The sequence below is a fragment of the Blastomyces dermatitidis genome (assembly GCF_000003525.1).
Source record: "Blastomyces dermatitidis ER-3 genomic scaffold supercont1.4, whole genome shotgun sequence".
NCBI lineage: Eukaryota > Fungi > Ascomycota > Eurotiomycetes > Onygenales > Ajellomycetaceae > Blastomyces > Blastomyces dermatitidis.
Window position 1 is genome coordinate 3782864 of NW_025544777.1, and position 18933 is coordinate 3801796.

The 18933-nt window shown below is 31.1% G+C and overlaps 1 protein-coding gene across 1 annotated transcript; it reads right to left on the minus strand.

Annotated features, from left to right (window-relative positions):
- Nucleotides 1-17438: 17438 nt before the first annotated feature.
- On the minus strand, nt 17439-17771 carry BDCG_04289 (uncharacterized protein; the record flags this gene model as incomplete). Its single annotated transcript, XM_045419946.1, has 2 exons — nt 17439-17464; nt 17597-17771. Coding segments are annotated over 2 exons (201 nt in total), but the record flags the coding sequence as incomplete, so codon positions are not given.
- Between the last annotated feature and the right edge of the window lie 1162 nt (nt 17772-18933).

Here is an 18933-nt window from a genome sequence, read left to right on the forward strand (position 1 = left end):
TTGCAGCAGCCGAACCCTTGGCGCTGATGGCTTGTGCTGCCGCTTGGTGATGGTGGATGGTTGGATGGTGATGGGGCATCCAAGCCTCAAATACCACTATGGTACTGTACTCCGTAACATTCGTACGTGCCTGTATGTAATGTATGTACATGTACTTAATACTGGACTCCGCGACAAGCAACGAAAAATCAGAGAAAACCAACCCATGGTGGAAGCCGATCGGGATCGCCACAAATTGAATTGTTCAACAGTTCTACATCATCGCCTGAATAAACCATTTACTAGAATTTGTATAGACTACTCCGTAGTTGGCCAGCAATCCTCCTGGTTGAAGTTAATATTAGTTCCAAGAGCCAATCGTTCTGTGGAGGATGGTTTGGAACGTCCGGGGTGTTATTACACCGTGAGGATTAGAGTAACTACAGTTGGCTAATATGGATGAGGTGCGAATACCAAGGCAAGCAGGGATTATCCAAATGTGAGTAAGTACAGTACATAACTACCATTTCCAAGGCTCTTTATCATGATCGCCGACACACCTTGGAGCGGTAATCCCTCGGGAAAACCACCAAGGAGGTCTTATCTGCAAGGGACAGGCCTTGTTGCCCGCAGGGTCCAACCGCCTCGATGAACGTAGTAGTAGTGTGGAAAGGTGGTCGAGCTCTTGTTTGACTGAAGATTACACGTGCCAACGCTAAAAACCCAAAACATCCAATGGGTGCGTAATACTATTTTTATTGTTTTCATCAATCATATCATTATTATTATCAATTAATCCACCCCACATGCCTACGGGGAATGAAATCATTGAGAAACAGATTCAAGACGCTATTGACATATATAAACACAATTCAAAACCAAAAATCAAATTTTTAATATGAGAATTCAATATATTATATAGTGTGGTTCGGAAGAATGTTCGGCCGCCGGATAATAATGCGGCCGCTTCCAAATATGCTTACAAATGTAAGGAGCTCTATATAAGGATCTTGTAGAATAGTTTGTAGAATAGTTGAAGATTGTATTAATAGATCTATCTACAGGAACATAATATAGTGGTGGGTCACGTGATCTAGTGGGATCGCTAACCGCAACAGCTGTAAGGGCCAACACCCCCTCTCGAGATAACAAGAATCACATACAAAAAAAAAAAAACACTCAAATTATCAAGATAGTCTATCAAAACTAAATACAAATGTAAAATTAAACATTTCCAACTTTTATACCTGTAAGACCTAGTAAAATCATGAATCACATAAATGTTATATTGTTTAGAGATTTAGTAAGTTCATTCACTATTATCTAAGTGATGAGAATATATTCTAAATCAATAACTTTCTGATTCAACTGTTAATACAAAAAATGAAAACATGTGTCAATGTGTTTACTTCAGACTGTAATAACTGTTATCTTTGTGAGATTTATAATATTCTTATTATCAGTGAGAATCTGTATTAAAGATGTGATAATGAAGCTGAGCTTAATTATAAGATTCTAAATTCATGTTGTCTCATGAATCACCTCACTAAGAGCCACATATTCAGTCTCATTGAAACTTAGAGATATACAAGATTGCTTCACTGAATATCATAAAATCAGACTGTCTGTAAGCTTAAAAACATAGCTGAATGTTGATTTTCTATCATCATTCAAGGGGCCGGCTCAATCAGAATCCAAGTAGTCAAAGAGTAGATAGGAATCATCGGGGAAATCAGAGATAATGGAAGAATTGATAGAAATGGAAAAATTGATAGAAATAGAAGAAACAGAAGAAACAGTAGAAACAGAAGAAACAGTAGAAACAGACTTCTTATACAGATCACATCTGTAGAAAATACTCAGATTCATGATCTCTTTCAAATAATATATAATGTGTAATAGAGCCTTTCAATATTAAGATGTTGAATCAATGTTCTGTTGAGTGAGTAGTAAGACAGTGTAAGTGATATCAGAACATGTTTTAACTGCAAGATATTGCAAGCAACTCACATCATATTAATATCACTGAATTGTGAAATCAGCCTCTTTCTCAGATATAGAGAAATCATCAATGTGAAATTCATTCTTTATTAATATTCTGATGACAGCTGCATTATTAAGATAGAAATCTTCAATAAGATATTTAATATATTAATAATATATCAAATCAATTTTCTTGTCTGAACAATTAATCTTTATACTTAAATACTTGATTGACTGATATAGATTCTTGACTTTCAATTTCTCACTGAGTATACTCACTAGTTAATCAGCATTCTCAGAAGCTTTGAATATAATATTGAGATTGTCAACATAGATCATTATATAGAGATGACATCTGAATGTATAATATCAGAGTGCTGAATTATAAACACTGACTGTAAATTCAAGATTGCTTAACAGAGCTGTTAAGTAATTATATCAGATCTTCACTACAGAATTCAGACTGTATAGACTACTCTCAACTGTGCAGATAAGTGTTTTCAGCAAATCTGTCTCAAATCTGATAAGTTGTCTCATATAGACCTTCTTAATAAGATGCTCATGAAGATATGTTATCACTATATTCATCTGACATAGTATTCAACTGTGTAGTGCTGCTATTATAAAAAGAATACAATTAACAGTATCAGTGATGACAGAAGTGTAGATCTCTTCTCTAAAATTCTTCTTAAGTCAGTTATTATAAATCATCTAACATAATTTTCTAAGAATATTATCAGAATCAGCATTCAGATCTGCAGGCCTATCTTTCTTAAGAAATACTCAACAGTCTGAAGCAATCAGTTCATCTCTCAGAATATCAGATCTAGAGATCAAACTTCATGTATTGTATCTCTTCAGATTGATAATCTTGTATTGTATGAACTTCTTTCAATAATCTTCTACTCTCTCTGACTGAGATGTGACATTCTTGTAGAACTTCAGAAGGTTACCTGTAATAAGGCTTGAAGTGTAAGTAGTCAGCAATTTCGCGGGCTGCAATCATGTGAAATTTGAATCATCAATATCAGAAGCATCTTCATCATCAACCAGATGAATATCAGGTTCTGGTTTCAGTTCAACAATATGATTAATGAAGATCACAGATGTAACAACCGGTTTTTCAGTGATCAGAAACCTCACATCACTACTGACAATAATCTTGTCAGATTCGGGATGTCATAGGTGATATATCAATGTGTCACTGAATTTAATAATATGATAGAAATTGGCATATGAAGAGAGCTTATCCATGAACTGCTGAGATTCATGCAAGTGAACAAAAACCTCTATACTCAATCAGTGAAAATGCCTTACATTCAGCAGAGTATTTGTAAGTGCACATCAAGAAATCTTATATAAACTTGGAATCACAGAAGTCTCTGCAGTAGAGGATCAAAATTTCAAGTTGTAAAGAACTGTAGATGTGAAAGTATTATTAATTATTATAAACACTGTCTCTAGAAACATCTGTTCAGAACTTCTTAGAGAGATTATCTTTCAAAAGAGCAGCTCTAACTCATTTCATAATAGTGTGAATTTCATGTTTGAAAACACCATTCTGATGTGATGAATGTGATGCTGTTAATTCTCATTTGATACTATATGAATCTATAACTGTGTGCATATGTGTGAATCAGAAAACATTATCAATATCAGTCAGTAGAAAAGCAGAGACTGTATATCTGAGATTATTCATAAATCTGAGTCACAACTCAAAGTATTGAACAGTCTCATTCTTAAACTTTAAAAAATATACTCAATAGTAGCAGGTCACATCACAGATGATGAGTATTCAGTATTTGATTCTCTGGCAGAACTCTAAGAGATGGTCAGAGAGGTCTTTTAATATACATCTGTCATCTGTAAGATCAATATGAACCTTCTCAATGAGTTGAATAGATCTAGACATCAGTGTTTTTGAATAATCTCACATTATACCTGTCTTGACACATTTCTCACAAAAGAACTTAGTCTTAGAACTCTTAATTGTGACTTCAGTATGAGAATTCTTAGCCATAGCAATTATAGCATCAGTGTGAATGTGACTGAGATTGTAATATCAATTCAAAAGAGTCTTTGATATCTTTAATATCTGTGTTCTCATATCCGCAGAATTGACATTATTAACAGTAGTGACAGCAGTCACAGAAAGATCAACTTTTCAGTCAAAATTGTACTTATATAGCATTGTAATATACTTGACTGCCTTGTTCAGATAATTGAGATTCTCATTGAACTCTCATTCATTAATCTTATATATGTTGTTCTGAGCAGTTCAGACTGTATGAAAAATAATACTGTTTAAGGCTCTGCAAATGAAAAATGAGAGAATAGTGAAAGACAATGTAAATCAGAATCTCTGATCTTCAAGCTTTGCAAATGAGAGCAGATTAACTGTAATATTAGAAATATAGTGAACATTCTGTAAGTTAACATCATCACTCTCAATCTCTAAGATAACAGTTTCAATCTTCTTGACAAACTCAGTTCTCTCAGTTACAGAATTGACAGAGATATTATCATTAAAAGATTTGATATTTGAAAAAGAATGAAGCTTGTCTGTCATATTCAGACTTGTACATGTGTTCAAATATCAAGATCTAGAGAATGATTTTTCAGTGACTGTGAAAGAGAAATGAAACTCAATCTTTGTAATTACTGCATTTACTGCTGATTAAGAACTCATCAAGTTATTCTTCTTCTCTTTCTTCTTGTCATTCTTCTTATCATTCTTCTTTTTCTTTTTATCAGAGTGTAAGATGAAACATCTGTTAACAGTATATTCATATCTTCTGCTGTGAATGCACTTTCATACAGATGTGCTTTTATTCTTATCTTTGTTCTTATCTTTATTCTTGTTCTTTTTTGCAGTCACAGAATCAATCTGAGGCTGCTTTTTTCACTCAGTGATAATCTTCTTGAATGTATGATTAGTCAGTTGCTTCATCAAATCATTAATATCAATGTTGATAATGAGTTCCTGATCAGTGAAGAAAAACTCATTCAAATGTGTCTTGACAAACAGTCTTTGATAATCTTGTAGATTGTTGAGAAAAAGATCATGATATATATTCTCAGTACTCTGACAGAGCTCCTTGTAATGAGTAATAAGATAGCAGAAATATCTCTGAAAAGTAAGATAATCATTCTTCTTAACTTATAATTTTATCAATTTCTTGAAGATATTAACTTGTTCTTCTGTCAGTGATATCACATATTCAATGTTGATCTTGTCTCACAGAGCTGCAGTATTGTCAGCTTTCAAGGTTTCAATAGTGATTCAAACATTTTCAACAAGACTTGATAGCATACATCTATATAGAGACTTGGAACAGATTCTTCACTTCTCAGAGTCAATATAATGTGTAAAAGAGAATTCTTGTTAAGTTCTCAATAGAATGTCAGTTTCATTAATAACTTCTGTATCAGTTAACATATCAATACATCAGGCTTCATAATTAGAGTCATCAAATGTGATCACTGATTTAGTGTCTAGTACATATTTGACTTTCTTCTAGTATTTCTACAACTCATCTCTTGTAGTGTCTCTTTGTACAGATGTAGTGAGATGTTGAGTGATTTCAGCTGTAGTTATCTAATTCTATAGCATCATCTGCATAAGATTCATAAGATTGTCTGCGGTGCAATAGATAGGTTGATTCAGATCATCATTAAAAGTCAGCATTTCAGGGGTGAGAGATGATGGAGAATTCAAAGAGTTGAAATGAACAGATTCTGCAGATGAATGTTGACATTGACTCTGCTTTTCTTTGTTCTGAAGTTCCTCTGTTGTCTCATCATCAAATTTCATACTCTGGTGAAAACTGATCTCAGTCTCATCTTGCAAGTCAGAAGCCTTCTCATAATGAGTGATTATTCTATCAATGAGTTGTCTAGTGAAGTGTGTGATTCTGGGCCTTGAGCTGAACTCTGAAGTAACAGATGTATCACTTATATTGAGATGACTCTGCTTCTTCTAGATATGTAAAAAAAAAGTGATATTCTTCACAATGAAGAACACACTTTCTTAAAAAAAAAAATAAAGTATATGAATCTGCTGACTAACAGATTCAGAGAAAATGAAATATCTCTAATAAAGAGTAAGAGTCTTTTCAAAAAAGATGAACTATCTGTGTTAAAAATGTTGATGCAAATGTTCTAAAAAGAAAAACATGTCATCTGAGCTATAATATGTAGAATAGTTGAAGGTTGTATTAATAGATCTATCTACAGAAACATAATATAGTGGTGGGTCACGTGATCTAGTGAGATTGCTAACCGCAACAGCCGTAAGAGTCAATATAGTTAAAGGTTGTATTGATAGATCTATCTACAAGAACATAATATAGTGATAAGTCACATGATCTAGTGAGATCACTAACCGCAACAGCTGTAACAGTCAACACTCTCTCTCAAGATAACAAGAATTACATACAAAAACACTTAAATTATTAAGATAGTCTGTTAAAACTAAATATAAATGTAAAATTAGACATTTTCAACTTTTATATTTATAAGATCTAGTAAAATTATGAATTATATAAATATCACAGTATCTAGAGATTTAATGAGTTTATCTATCAGTATCTGAGTAGTGAAAATGTATTCTAAATCAATGACTCTCTGATTTAACTGTCAATGTGAAAAATGAAAATGTATACTAATATACTTACTTCAGACTGTAATGACTGTTATCTTTATAAGATCTATAATACTCTTATTATCAGTGAGAATCTGTATCAGAGATGTAATGATGAAGTCAAGCTTAATTATAAGATTTCAGATTTATATTACTTTATGAACTGTCTTACTAAGAGTTATATATTCAGTCTTATTAAAACTGAGAAATACATAAAATTACTTCACTGAATACTATAAAATCAGACTATCTGTAAGCTTAAAAATATAGCTGAATGTTAATTTTCTATCATTATTCAAGAGACTGATTCAATCAGATTTCAAGTAGCTGAAGAGTAGATAGAAATCATTGAGAAAATCAGAGAGAACAGAGAAATCAGTAGAAATAATAGAAACAGATCTCTCATACAGACTGCATCTATAGAAAATACTCAGATTCATAGTCTCTTTTAAATAATGTATAACATCTAATAGAGTCTTTTAATATTAAGATATTGAATCAATGTTCTATTAAGTAAGTAGTGAGACAGTATGAGTGATATCAGAATGTGTTTTAACTGTAAGATATTGTATTATTATTATTATTATTATTCTTCCATTATACTCATATGCAAGCGGAGCTTATGATGAGTCCTTGCGTGATGTTAAATACAGGCCAAGTGTTGGTTATACAGGAGGAAATACAGGTGTTGAGACCACGCCAAGATAACAAGAACATAGGAAATACAAAGGAGTGACAATTGAATACATGCGATAATAACTTCCCAGCCCAGGAACATAGAGCGATTTTATTGGAGCGATTTGTACACCTCTGTATTTATTAGAAACCTGAGGTGCTTGAGTTCCGGATTTAATGTATCCCCTGCGGGTTTCGAACCCACATGCCTTGGTTTCCCACGCCAAGGCGCTACTGGGTGGCCGCATTAACCATTCAGCCACTGGGGCTGTAAGATATTGTAAGTAACTTATATTATATTAGTATTGCTAAATTATGAAATCAGTTTCTTTCTCAGATATAGAGAAATTATCAATATAAAATTCATTCTTCATTAATGTTCTGATAACAGCTGTATCAGTAAGATAGAAATCTTTAACAAGATATTTGATATATTAATAATATATCAAATTAATTTCTTTATCTGAATAATTGACTTTCATACTCAAATACTTGATTAACTGATATAGATTCTTGACTTTCAATTTCTCACTGAGTATACTCACTAGTCAATCAGCATTCTCAGAAACTTCAGATATAATGTTAAGATTATTAATATAGATTGTTATATAGAGATGATATCTGAATATATGATATCAGAGTGCTGAATTATAGACACTAACTATAAATTCAAGATTACTTAATAGAGCTGTTAAGTAATTATATCAGATCTTCACTGCAGGGTTCAGACTGTATAAACTACTCTCAACTGCACAAACAAGTGTTTTCAGCAAATCTGTCTCAAAACTGATGAATTGTCTTATATAGATCTTCTTAGTGAGGCATTCATACAGATATGCTATCACTATATTCACTTAACAGAGTGTTCAATCATGTAGTGCTGCTATTGCAAAAAGAATGTAATTGATAGTATCAGTGATAACAGAAGTGTAGATCTCTTCTCTAGAATTGTTCTTAAGCTAGTTATCACAGATTACTTAATGTGATTTTCTAAGAATATTATCAGAATCAGTATTCAGATTCACAGGCCTATCTTTCTCAAGAAACACTTAATAATCTGAAGCAATTGATTCATCTCTCAGAATATCAGATCTAGAGATTAAACTTTATATATTATGTCTCTTCAGATCAGTAATCTTGTATTGCATAAACTTCTTTTAATAATCTTCTACTCTCTCTAACTGTGATGTGACATTCTTGTAGAACTTTGAAAGATTACTCATAATAAAACTCAGAGTATATATAGTCAGCAATTTCACAGGCTGTAATTATGTAGAATTCAGATCATCAATATCAGAAGCATCTTTATTATTAATCAGATAAATGTCAGGTTCTGATTTAACAATATAATTAATGAGTTTCACAGATGTAATAATCAGTTTTTCAGTAATCAGAAACCTTACATTACTACTGACAATAATTTTGTCAGATTCAGAATGTTATAGATGATATATTGAAGTATCACTGAATTCAATAATATGATAGAAATTGACATGTGAAGAAAGCTTATTCACAGACTTCTGAGATTTATACAAGTGAATAAAAATCTCTGCACTCAATCAGTGAAAATGTCTCATATTTGACAGAGTATTTGTAAGTGCACACTAAGAAATTTTATATGAACTTGAAATCACAGAAGTCTCTGCAGTAGAGGATCAAAATTTCAAGTTATAAAGAACTATAGATATAAGAGTATTATTAATTATTATAATCACTGTCTCTAGAACATCTGTTCAGAACTTCTTAGAGAGATTATCTTTCAAAAGAGCAGCTCTAATCTGTCTTATAATAGTGCAGATCTCACTTTCAGAAACATCATTCTGATATGAAAAATGTAATACTGTTAATTCTCATTTAATATTATATGAATTTATAACTGTGTGTATACATGTGAATTAGAAAACATCATTAATATCAGTCTATAGAAAAGCAGAGACTGTATACCTGAGATTACTCATGAATCTGAGTCACAACTCAAAGTATTGAACAGTCTCATTCTTGAACTTTAAAAAATATACTCAATAATAGTGAGTTGTATCACAGATAATAAGCATTCAGTATTTAATTTCCTGACAGAACTCTAAGAGATGATCAGAGATATCTTTCAATATACATTCATTATCTACAAGATTAATATAAACCTTCTCAATGAGTTGAATAGATCTAGGCATTGATGTTCTTGAATAATCTCATGTCATGCCGGTCTTGATACATTCTTTATAAAAGAACTTAGTCTTAAAATCTTTAACAGTGACTTCAGTATAAGAATTCTTGACTATAGTAATTATAGCATTAGTGTGAATATGACTGAGATTATAGTATCAATTTAAAAGAGTCTTTGATATCTTTGATGTCTGTGTTCTTGTATCTGCAGAATCAACATTATTAACAGTAGTAACAGCAGTCATAGAAAGATCAACTTTTTAGTTAAAATTATACTTATAAAGCATCATTGCAATATACTTCAGTGCCTTATTCAGATAATTGAGATTCTCATTGAACTTCTACTTATCAATCTTATATATGTTGTTCTGAGCAGTCTGAACTGTATGAAAAATAACACTGTTTAAGACTCTGCAAATGAAAAATGAGAGAATAGTGAAAGATAATATAAATCAGAATCTCTGATCTTCCAGCTTTATAAATGAGAGTAGATTAACTGTAATATTAGAGATATAGTGAATATTCTGTAAGTTAACATCATCACTCTTAATCTTTAAGATGACAGTCTCAATCTTCATGACAAACTCAGTTCCCTCAGTCATAGAATTGACAGAGATGTTATCACTAAAAGGTTTGATATTTAAGAAAGAATGAAGCTCATCTATCATATTCAGACTTACACATATGTTCAAATATCAAGATCTAGAGAATGATTTTCTGATGACTATGAAAGAGAAATAGAACTCAATCTTTGTAATTACTGTATTTACTGCTGATTAAGAACTTATTAAGTCATTCTTCTTCTCTTTCTTCTTATCATCATTCTTCTTGTCCATCTTCTTTTTCTTTTTATCAGAGTGTAAGATGAAATATCTGTTAATAGTATGTTCATGGCTTCTGCAGTAAATGCACTTTCATACAGATATGCTTTTATTCTTATCTTTATTCTTATTCTTTTTTACAGTCACAGAATCAGTCTGAGACTGCTTTTTTCACTCAGTAATAATCTTCTTGAATGTATGATTGATCAGTTACTTCATTAAATCATTGATATTAATGTTAACAATGAGTCTCTGATCAGTGAAGAAAAACTCATTTAAATATATCTTGATAAACAGTCTTTGATAATCTTGCAGATTGTTGAGAAAAAGATTATAATATACATTCTCAGTGCTCTGACAGAGCTCCTTGTAATGAGTAACAAGATAGTGAAAACATCTCTAAAAAGTAAGATAATCATTATTCTTGACTTATAATTTTATCAATTTCTTAAAGATATTAACTCATTCTTCAGTCAGTGATATTATATATTCAATATTGATCTTATCTCACAGAGTTGCAGCATTGTCAGCTTTCAAGATTTCAATAGTGATTTAAATATTTTCAATAAGACTCAATAGCATACATCTATATAGAGACTTAGAACAGATTCTTCACTTCTCAGAGTTAATATAATATGTAAAAGAGAATTCTTATTAAGTTCTTAATAGAATGTCAGTTTCATCAATAACTTTCATATCAGTTAATATATCAACATGTTAGACTTCATAATTAGAGTTATTAAATGTAATCACTGATTTAATATCTAGTGTATATTTAACTTTCTTCTAGTATTTCTGCAACTCATCTCTTATAGTGTCTCTTTGTGCAGAGACAGATTTAGTAAGATGTTAAGTGATTTCAGCTACAGTTATTTAATTCTGTAGTATTATCTGTATAATATTCATAAGATTGCCTGTAATACAATAGATAGATTGATTCAGATCATCATTAAAAGTCAGTATTCTGAGAGTAAGAGATAGTAAAGAATTTAATGAGTTGAAATGAACAGATTCTGCAGATGAATATTGACTCTGCTTTTCTTTATTCTGAAGTTTCTCTATTATCTCATTATCAAATTTCATACTCTGGTGAAAACTGATCTCAGTCTCATCTTGCAAGTCAGAAGCCTTCTCATAATAAGTAGTCATTCTATCAATAAGTTATCTAGTGAAGTGTGTGACTCTGAATCTTGAGCTGAACTCTGAAGTAACAGATGTATTACTTATATTAAGATAGCTCTACTTCTTCTAGATATATAAAAAAAAAAGTGATATTCTTCACAATGAAGAATGTGCTTTTTTAAAAATATAAAGTATATAAATCTGCTGACTGACAGATTCAGAGAAAATGAAATATCTCTAATAAAGAGTGAGAGTCTTTTTAAAAAAGATGAACTATTCATGTCAAAAATATTAATGTAATATTCTAAAAAGAAAAATGTGTTATTCAGACTATAATCTATAGAATAGTTGAATATTGTATAGATAGATCTATCTACAAGAACAGAATATAGTGGTGAGTCACGTGATCTAGTGAGATTGCTAATCGCAACAGCTGTAAAAATTAACAGATCTTAGAGTATAGAGCATGATCAGATAACTCATACAAGACTTATCACTTCATATTCACCCGCTTATCTCTAACTTCAATAGTTTCTTCTTCTTCTTCAAGATTCAGTTTTAATATAATTTAATATACTACTGTTATTCACTCTGATAGAGTCTCAGTGACTGAATGATTAATACGGCCATCTGATAGCGTCTTGGCGTGGGAAATCAAGGCATGTGAGTTCGAAACCTGCAGAGAATACATCAAATCCAGAACTCAAGCACCTCAGGTTTCTAATAAATACAGAGGTGTACAAATCACTTTAATAAATTGCTCTATATTCCCGGGCTGAGAAGTTATTATTATATGTATCTAATTATCACTTCTTTGTATTTTCTATGTTCTTGTTATCTTGATGTGATCTTAACACCTGTATTTCCTCCTGTATAATCAACACTTAGCCTGTATTTAACATCATGCAAGGACTCATCATAAGCTCTGCTTGCATATGAGTATAATGAAAGAATAATAATAATAATAATAATAATCACTCTGATAGAGCTAGTCTTCATTCTGTAATATTACTGAATCTTGAAATCTTACTATTAATTATAAATTTACAGTATTTTTTTTTCTTCTCTTACATGTTTATATACAGTGTTTCACAGTAAAAAAATAATACTTAGTTAAATTACTCAAATTCACGCTCTTATACATTAAGTTAATAAATTAATTACTTAGAATTATTAAATAATTAATATTAATATATAACTTATTTAATGTCTGAAAACTCTGAAAGCTATCTGTATAAAAGATATACTCTCAGTCTTAGATACTGTGAGAATGAGTGTCACGATTGAATATGTTAAAGACATATGAATCTTATTTATATCAAGATCTGCTTGTTATATTATCTGTACACTATCTAATATATCTATTTCATACAAAAGATAGAGCTATTTATAGTAAAATATATGTGTGAGTCAAGAGAGCTAGCATAAGTGAGTATTAGACAAGTGTTGTAGTAAGCTGATGATGATGATGAGAAATATTGTAGTAATATGATGTTGATAGCATTCAGTAGTATATAACCTCTTTTTTCTAACATATCTCCTTCAGTGAATGTAACATGTAAATGAAAGTGTAAATGAAAGTGTAAATGAAGCTGCAATAAAAAGAGTGTAGATGAATCTATAGAGATTATATCAAGATAGATCATTTATTCTGCTTACACCTTGATGATATCTGATATATCAACTAGGCCTAGTATCTTGACAAATTCCGTATGTTTCTGATGTGGCAGAGTCTTAGTGAGGCCATCCGCTGGCATCTGAGTCATAGGCACTCAATCAACTGTAATATCGCTGGATTGAACATGTTCTCAGAGTCAGCTTCCATATATATCAATGTGATGAAGCTTTGTGATTATAGAGAGGTCTTTCTTTGTAAGAATGTCAACAGTTTGACAGTTATCACATTGAATATGAATCTTGTGGCCAGGTTCAAATTGAATATGTTGAAAGAACCTATCTCATCAGATAGACTTCTTGCCAGCTCATGAGATTGCAACAAGCTCAGCTTCTGTGATAGATGTAGTTATAATTGTCTCTCTATTTGATTTTCAATCAACAGTCTCACTGAATAGTTTGAAGATATATTCTTATGTAAAGCAGTGATTCAGATTATCTGTGAAAGAGGCATCACTGACAACTTCAATGATGTCAGGTTTGAGATCAAGTTATAGAGGTCTGTCAATGTTATCATCATATTGAATAGCAAGATTCTTCATATCACATAGATAAGATATCATTCTATTCATCTCTGATAAGTGATGTTCTAATGAATTTGTCATAAACATAGCTAGTTTATTCACTGCATATGCAATATCCAGGTGAGTCATCATCACTTAATAGATGCAGAAGCCAATACATTGTTAATAATAATGGATTTTTGCAGATATGACTGGCTCATTAAAAGGCTCTAACAGAGCATCAGTTAGTGAGATATATGCCTTGCGAGTGTGTGTGAGATGATATGTATTAACTATCTTATCAATATAGGCATTCTGACATAGCCAGAGCTTCAAGTTAGAGCGATCATGTATTATTTGCATGTTGAGAAACCATTTCAAATCTCTTATCTATCAAATCTTATAGGCATTTTTAAGATCTTTGATTAGTTGATCTCTTTCTTTTGAATCTTCTCATTGTGATAGAATGATGATATCATTCACATAGAAGAAGATAATTAATCAATCATTAGAGAAGAGACATCAATTCTCTGACATAGAGATGAAGTCTAGTGTTCTCAATGTTGAAGATAGTTCATTTAACCAGAGAAGAGATGATCTGTGTAATTTATATAGTGCTCATAGAAGTTTTAGCACATGATTTGTACACTTCAAATTTTGCATCTTCTTCAACTTTCATCATTTATCAGATAGTTTCACATATACTAACTCATCAATATCACTATTAATGAAGACATTGATTTCATCTAGCTGTTCCACATCTAGATCAAATACTGCTGTTAAAGTTAATAAGATTCAGAGATCTCTGACAGCTAATGTGTAAGCTTTTATAGTGAGATCTGTGATTGATTGAAGATCTTCACATATGCAGATACAAGCTTTGTATTTCAAAAGAAAACCTTTATCATTGAATTTGTAGATAAATACTCATTATAGAGGAATAATTGAGACATCTCTCTGTGATCTGCTAGTAATTTCATATGTATTCTGCAGAGATATACTATTTCATTCTCACTTAACAGTGTTCTCAAATTCTTCATAATGTGAGTGTTTTTCAACATCTGCTCAGTGATTCAGTGAATCTGACAGTTGAGATCTATGAATTCTCAAAGTCAGTATGAATGCTGTTGATGTAGCTGTATTGTTAATAACTGTGAAAACAGTATTAGAAAATAAATTTTGAGACTTGTTAAAGTCTGTGTGTGAATTTGAATGAGAGAATGCATCATTGATCATTCAATAAGAATTGTCTTTGACATTTTCAACTGTTACAAGATGAGCAGCTCTGTATTTTCATGTTCTGTGATCTTCAATAATATTAGCTTCATCAAAATCAGCACTGATATCATGAGCTCTAGATGCAATGTTTCATGTTCAATTATCTATCACAGCTGAATGAGTATTAATATCAACATCAGAACCTGTTGACTCTGATGTTAAATCTGATGTAGAAAGAATCAAAACATTAGAAAGGATTAAAACATCATGATATTTATACTCATTATTTTCCTTCTCTATTTTTTCAGAACTTTAAGTATTTTCTTCAGAATGAAAAACATCAATATCTGCATCTATAATCTCTTTCAATTGATTGATAGTAGTCATTAATGATTCTTGAACTTTCATATGTAGAAGCTTTATCTTCTTAGATACTCAATCTCTTAGTTGTCTTTCAATGTAGAGGTCTTCTGAGTTGAATTTCCTATTCTCATCAAACATCACATCTCTTACTCTTATCACTCATTCTAAGTGTGGAATTCAAATTCAATAAATGTTTGTAGAATCATATTCAACTAGATATTCAATATATGCTTAAGAATCTAGCTTCTGCAAGCGGTTCCTATTAAGAATTTCATTCAGTATCTTTGCATAGATGTGACATCTGTAGATTCAAAGATGAGTATAGAAGTAAGATTTGATTTATAGAAATTCTTTCAATACTCATAGAGATGACTTTCAATCTAGGATTCTAGTAGAGGTTTGATTCACTAGGTAGATAACAGTAAGTGCAATCTCAGGGAAAAGTGATTGTGATAGAAGAGATTCTATTCATAGAGTTCTTATCTTTATTATTAATATTGCTTCTGCTCACTCTGCTGCATCATTTTACTTATAAATATACTCTGAAGAATACTTCATCTCTAGGTCTTCATCATTCACTCAATTTGTGAAATTATCTGCTTTCTTGATTACAGTATCATTGTCAATACAAATGATCTTTATAGTACAGTTGAATTGATGTTTAATTCAATTAATAGCTTGTCTAAGAGCTTTTCAGATTTCTGATTTTCAGATAGCTGTTATAGCTATATGGAAATGTAGATAATCATACATGAAATGTATGAGATAACACTCATCATTATAGCACTGTGTAGAGCCATGTGTGATATCCGTGTGTAGGTGTTTGAAAAATATTTGAGATCTAATATGAAGATGTCTAGATATTTGATTTTTTATATTAGATAGATGGCAGGGTTCACAAAGCTCAGTGATAAGCTCATTCACAGTATCTTCTAGATTGATGATTTGAATATCAGTTGCATCAATTACAAGCTTTTGAATGATGATTTTCAATGAATGTTCTAATCTCTTATATCATGTTAACTGAGTAGCTATAGAGATCTTAGGTTTTTAAGAAGGTTTTATGCATATTGACAGATTAGAAGGATGATTTATAGAAGTTGAAGAATTTGAAGATATTGTTTTTTCAGATATAGTGATGTTAGATGTGTGTGATGTGATAGCTGCATCAGCTTCAGTAGTGAATTTTTCTGAGATAGTTAAGAAAACAGCTATTTCACTATATTCTGTAACTAGCAATCTCTTAAATACTTCAATGCATGCAAAAATTGTATTATCTGCACATTTTCACAATCTGAAGTTCTTTCCATCATAATAGATGCCTTCTATATGAAAACACAGTTTTCATGCGATGATATTTGTATGGAAATTCGGGATGTAAGCTGTGTTGATGAGATTGACATTGAACTGCTTTCCTGCTTCATTTATCATGATAGTTCTAACAGTTCTATAATCTTCTACTTTAGTGCTGGAATCGCCCGTATAGACTTCCGCATTCTTGTTCACAGGTGTAAAGAATAGGAAATGTGTTCAATTATTGCATATATGCTGCTCCGCGCCAGTATCAAAGATTCAGGAGTTTCAGAGGTAGGAGTGAGAATGTGAAGAGTTCATCGATATTTTTCAGATTTGCTGATCGATAGATTGATGATTGATAGGTTGATTATTGATAGATTGATGATTGATAGATTGATAATCAATAGATTGATGATTGATAGATTGATGATCTGATTGCTTCAAAACCATTTCTTCTAGAACTGCTTCATTGACATCTATCATATCTGTATTCATGGATGAATCTCTAGATATCACATGATCAACATGTCTCTTCAATTCTTGATTTTTAAGAGCTTGATCAATCTGAGTTCTCTTCTCCTCATTTTCCTTTCATTCAGGTGGCTTTCTTGATGAATTGAGATAGTAGCACTGAGTGTATCAATGACAGGCTTCACAGATGCAGTTTCTGAATGTCACTGATGATGATTACTGAGATCTTTCATTAAGAGTAGCAAAGTTCATAGATTTATCTTCTTTGAGAATATCTATTTTTCTATACTGTTGCTTGAAGTCCTTAACTAACTCTATCAAAGATATGATATCTTTATCATGTCAGACATTCTTAGTTCATACTTGTGCATAATCTGCATTAATAGCTAGATTCACATTTAAGAAGTCTTTCTTCAAGTTGAACTGTTCAGCTATATTCATCTCTTTGATATCATCTTCAATGAGTGATCACTCATTTAATCACTTCTCTATATCTCTGTTTTTCAGTGCTTTGCAGAGTTCATGATATCAGATTCTCACATCATCTTGATAGTCTGTAATTGTGAGAGAGAGACAATCTCTTAATGATCAGATAATGTTCTTTACATCATCATTCTTACTGTGTACATGTTATAGCTCTGTGACATTCACTGTTTTTCATATGACATCTTGTATCTTTGTCATACCTTCATTCAAATTCTCATATTTCATATATTTGATTTTCCATGCAGTGACCTGAATGTCATATACTATCTTGACCTCCGCGGTGGCTTCTTCTAGACACTCAGGTTCCAGAGGTTCTTCTAGTTCAGAGAAGATATCAGGTTTATCAAGATTGATGAAGTCTGATACCTTCTTGTCCTTTGCATATTCTAGTATATGCTTGTACCAAAGTTTTCAATCTTCAGAAATGCTAAGGTGTATAGTTACACTAAACATTGTCTTGTCTGTCATATCGGTTATATTGAATGGATTGAGGAATCGGTTCAAGTATTTGAGAATAGATATGATCAGAATTCAGGATGTATATCAGTTAAGTATTTCGGAACATATACAGTGAGAATCTATCTTCTCAGTTCAAATGATAGTTATCAGTTCGAATGAGAATTGAGATCAGTGATCAATTGTCTCAGTTCAAATAATAGTTATCAGTTCAAATAAGGATTGAGATCAGTGTATAATCATCTCAGTTTGAATGATTGTTGTCAAATTCAAATGAGGATTGAGATCGGTGTATCGCGCTTCTCTTCAGATGCTGCTTACCAGGCTCATAACTCTGGGAATGAGTGTCACGGATGAATATGTTGAAGATATATGAATCTTATTTGTATCAAGATCTGCTTGTTATATTATCTGTACACTATCTAATATATCTATTTCATACAAAAGATAGAGCTATTTATAGTAAAATATATGTGCGAGTCAAGAGAGCTAGCATAAGCGAGTATTAGATGAGCGTTGTAATAAGCTGATGATGATGATGAGAAATATTGTAGTAATATAATGTTGATGGCGTTCAGTAGTGTATAACCTTTTTTTTCTGACAGATACTTACTATTAACTTATAATCACTGTTATTAAGATAAAATTATATAAATTAAATATCTTTAATAAAATTAGTAACATTTATTTCTAACTACTAAACATAAATAATAACATTTATAAATATTTTATTATTAATAAAGTTTTTAAAATTTCTTTTAATATTAGTTATCTTAGTCTCAAGATTTATCAATATATTTAAAAAATATAAATAAAACAGAATATATATATTTATAATATAATAGAACTGAAGTAGTGACTAGTTAGTAGTATTATATAAAAGTAGTTATTTAAGAAGCTGTATAAGTAAGCTTAACTATTTTACTTAAATAGTGAGCTGATAGACTACAGAGTTATTACAAGAATATTATAGCGTACATCACTACATAGAGTCAGATATAAGGGTAAAAACTTATCTAATTCTCTAAAAGATGAGAGATGAGCATATACTCTTGTATATACAGTGATTGTTTTATAGAGA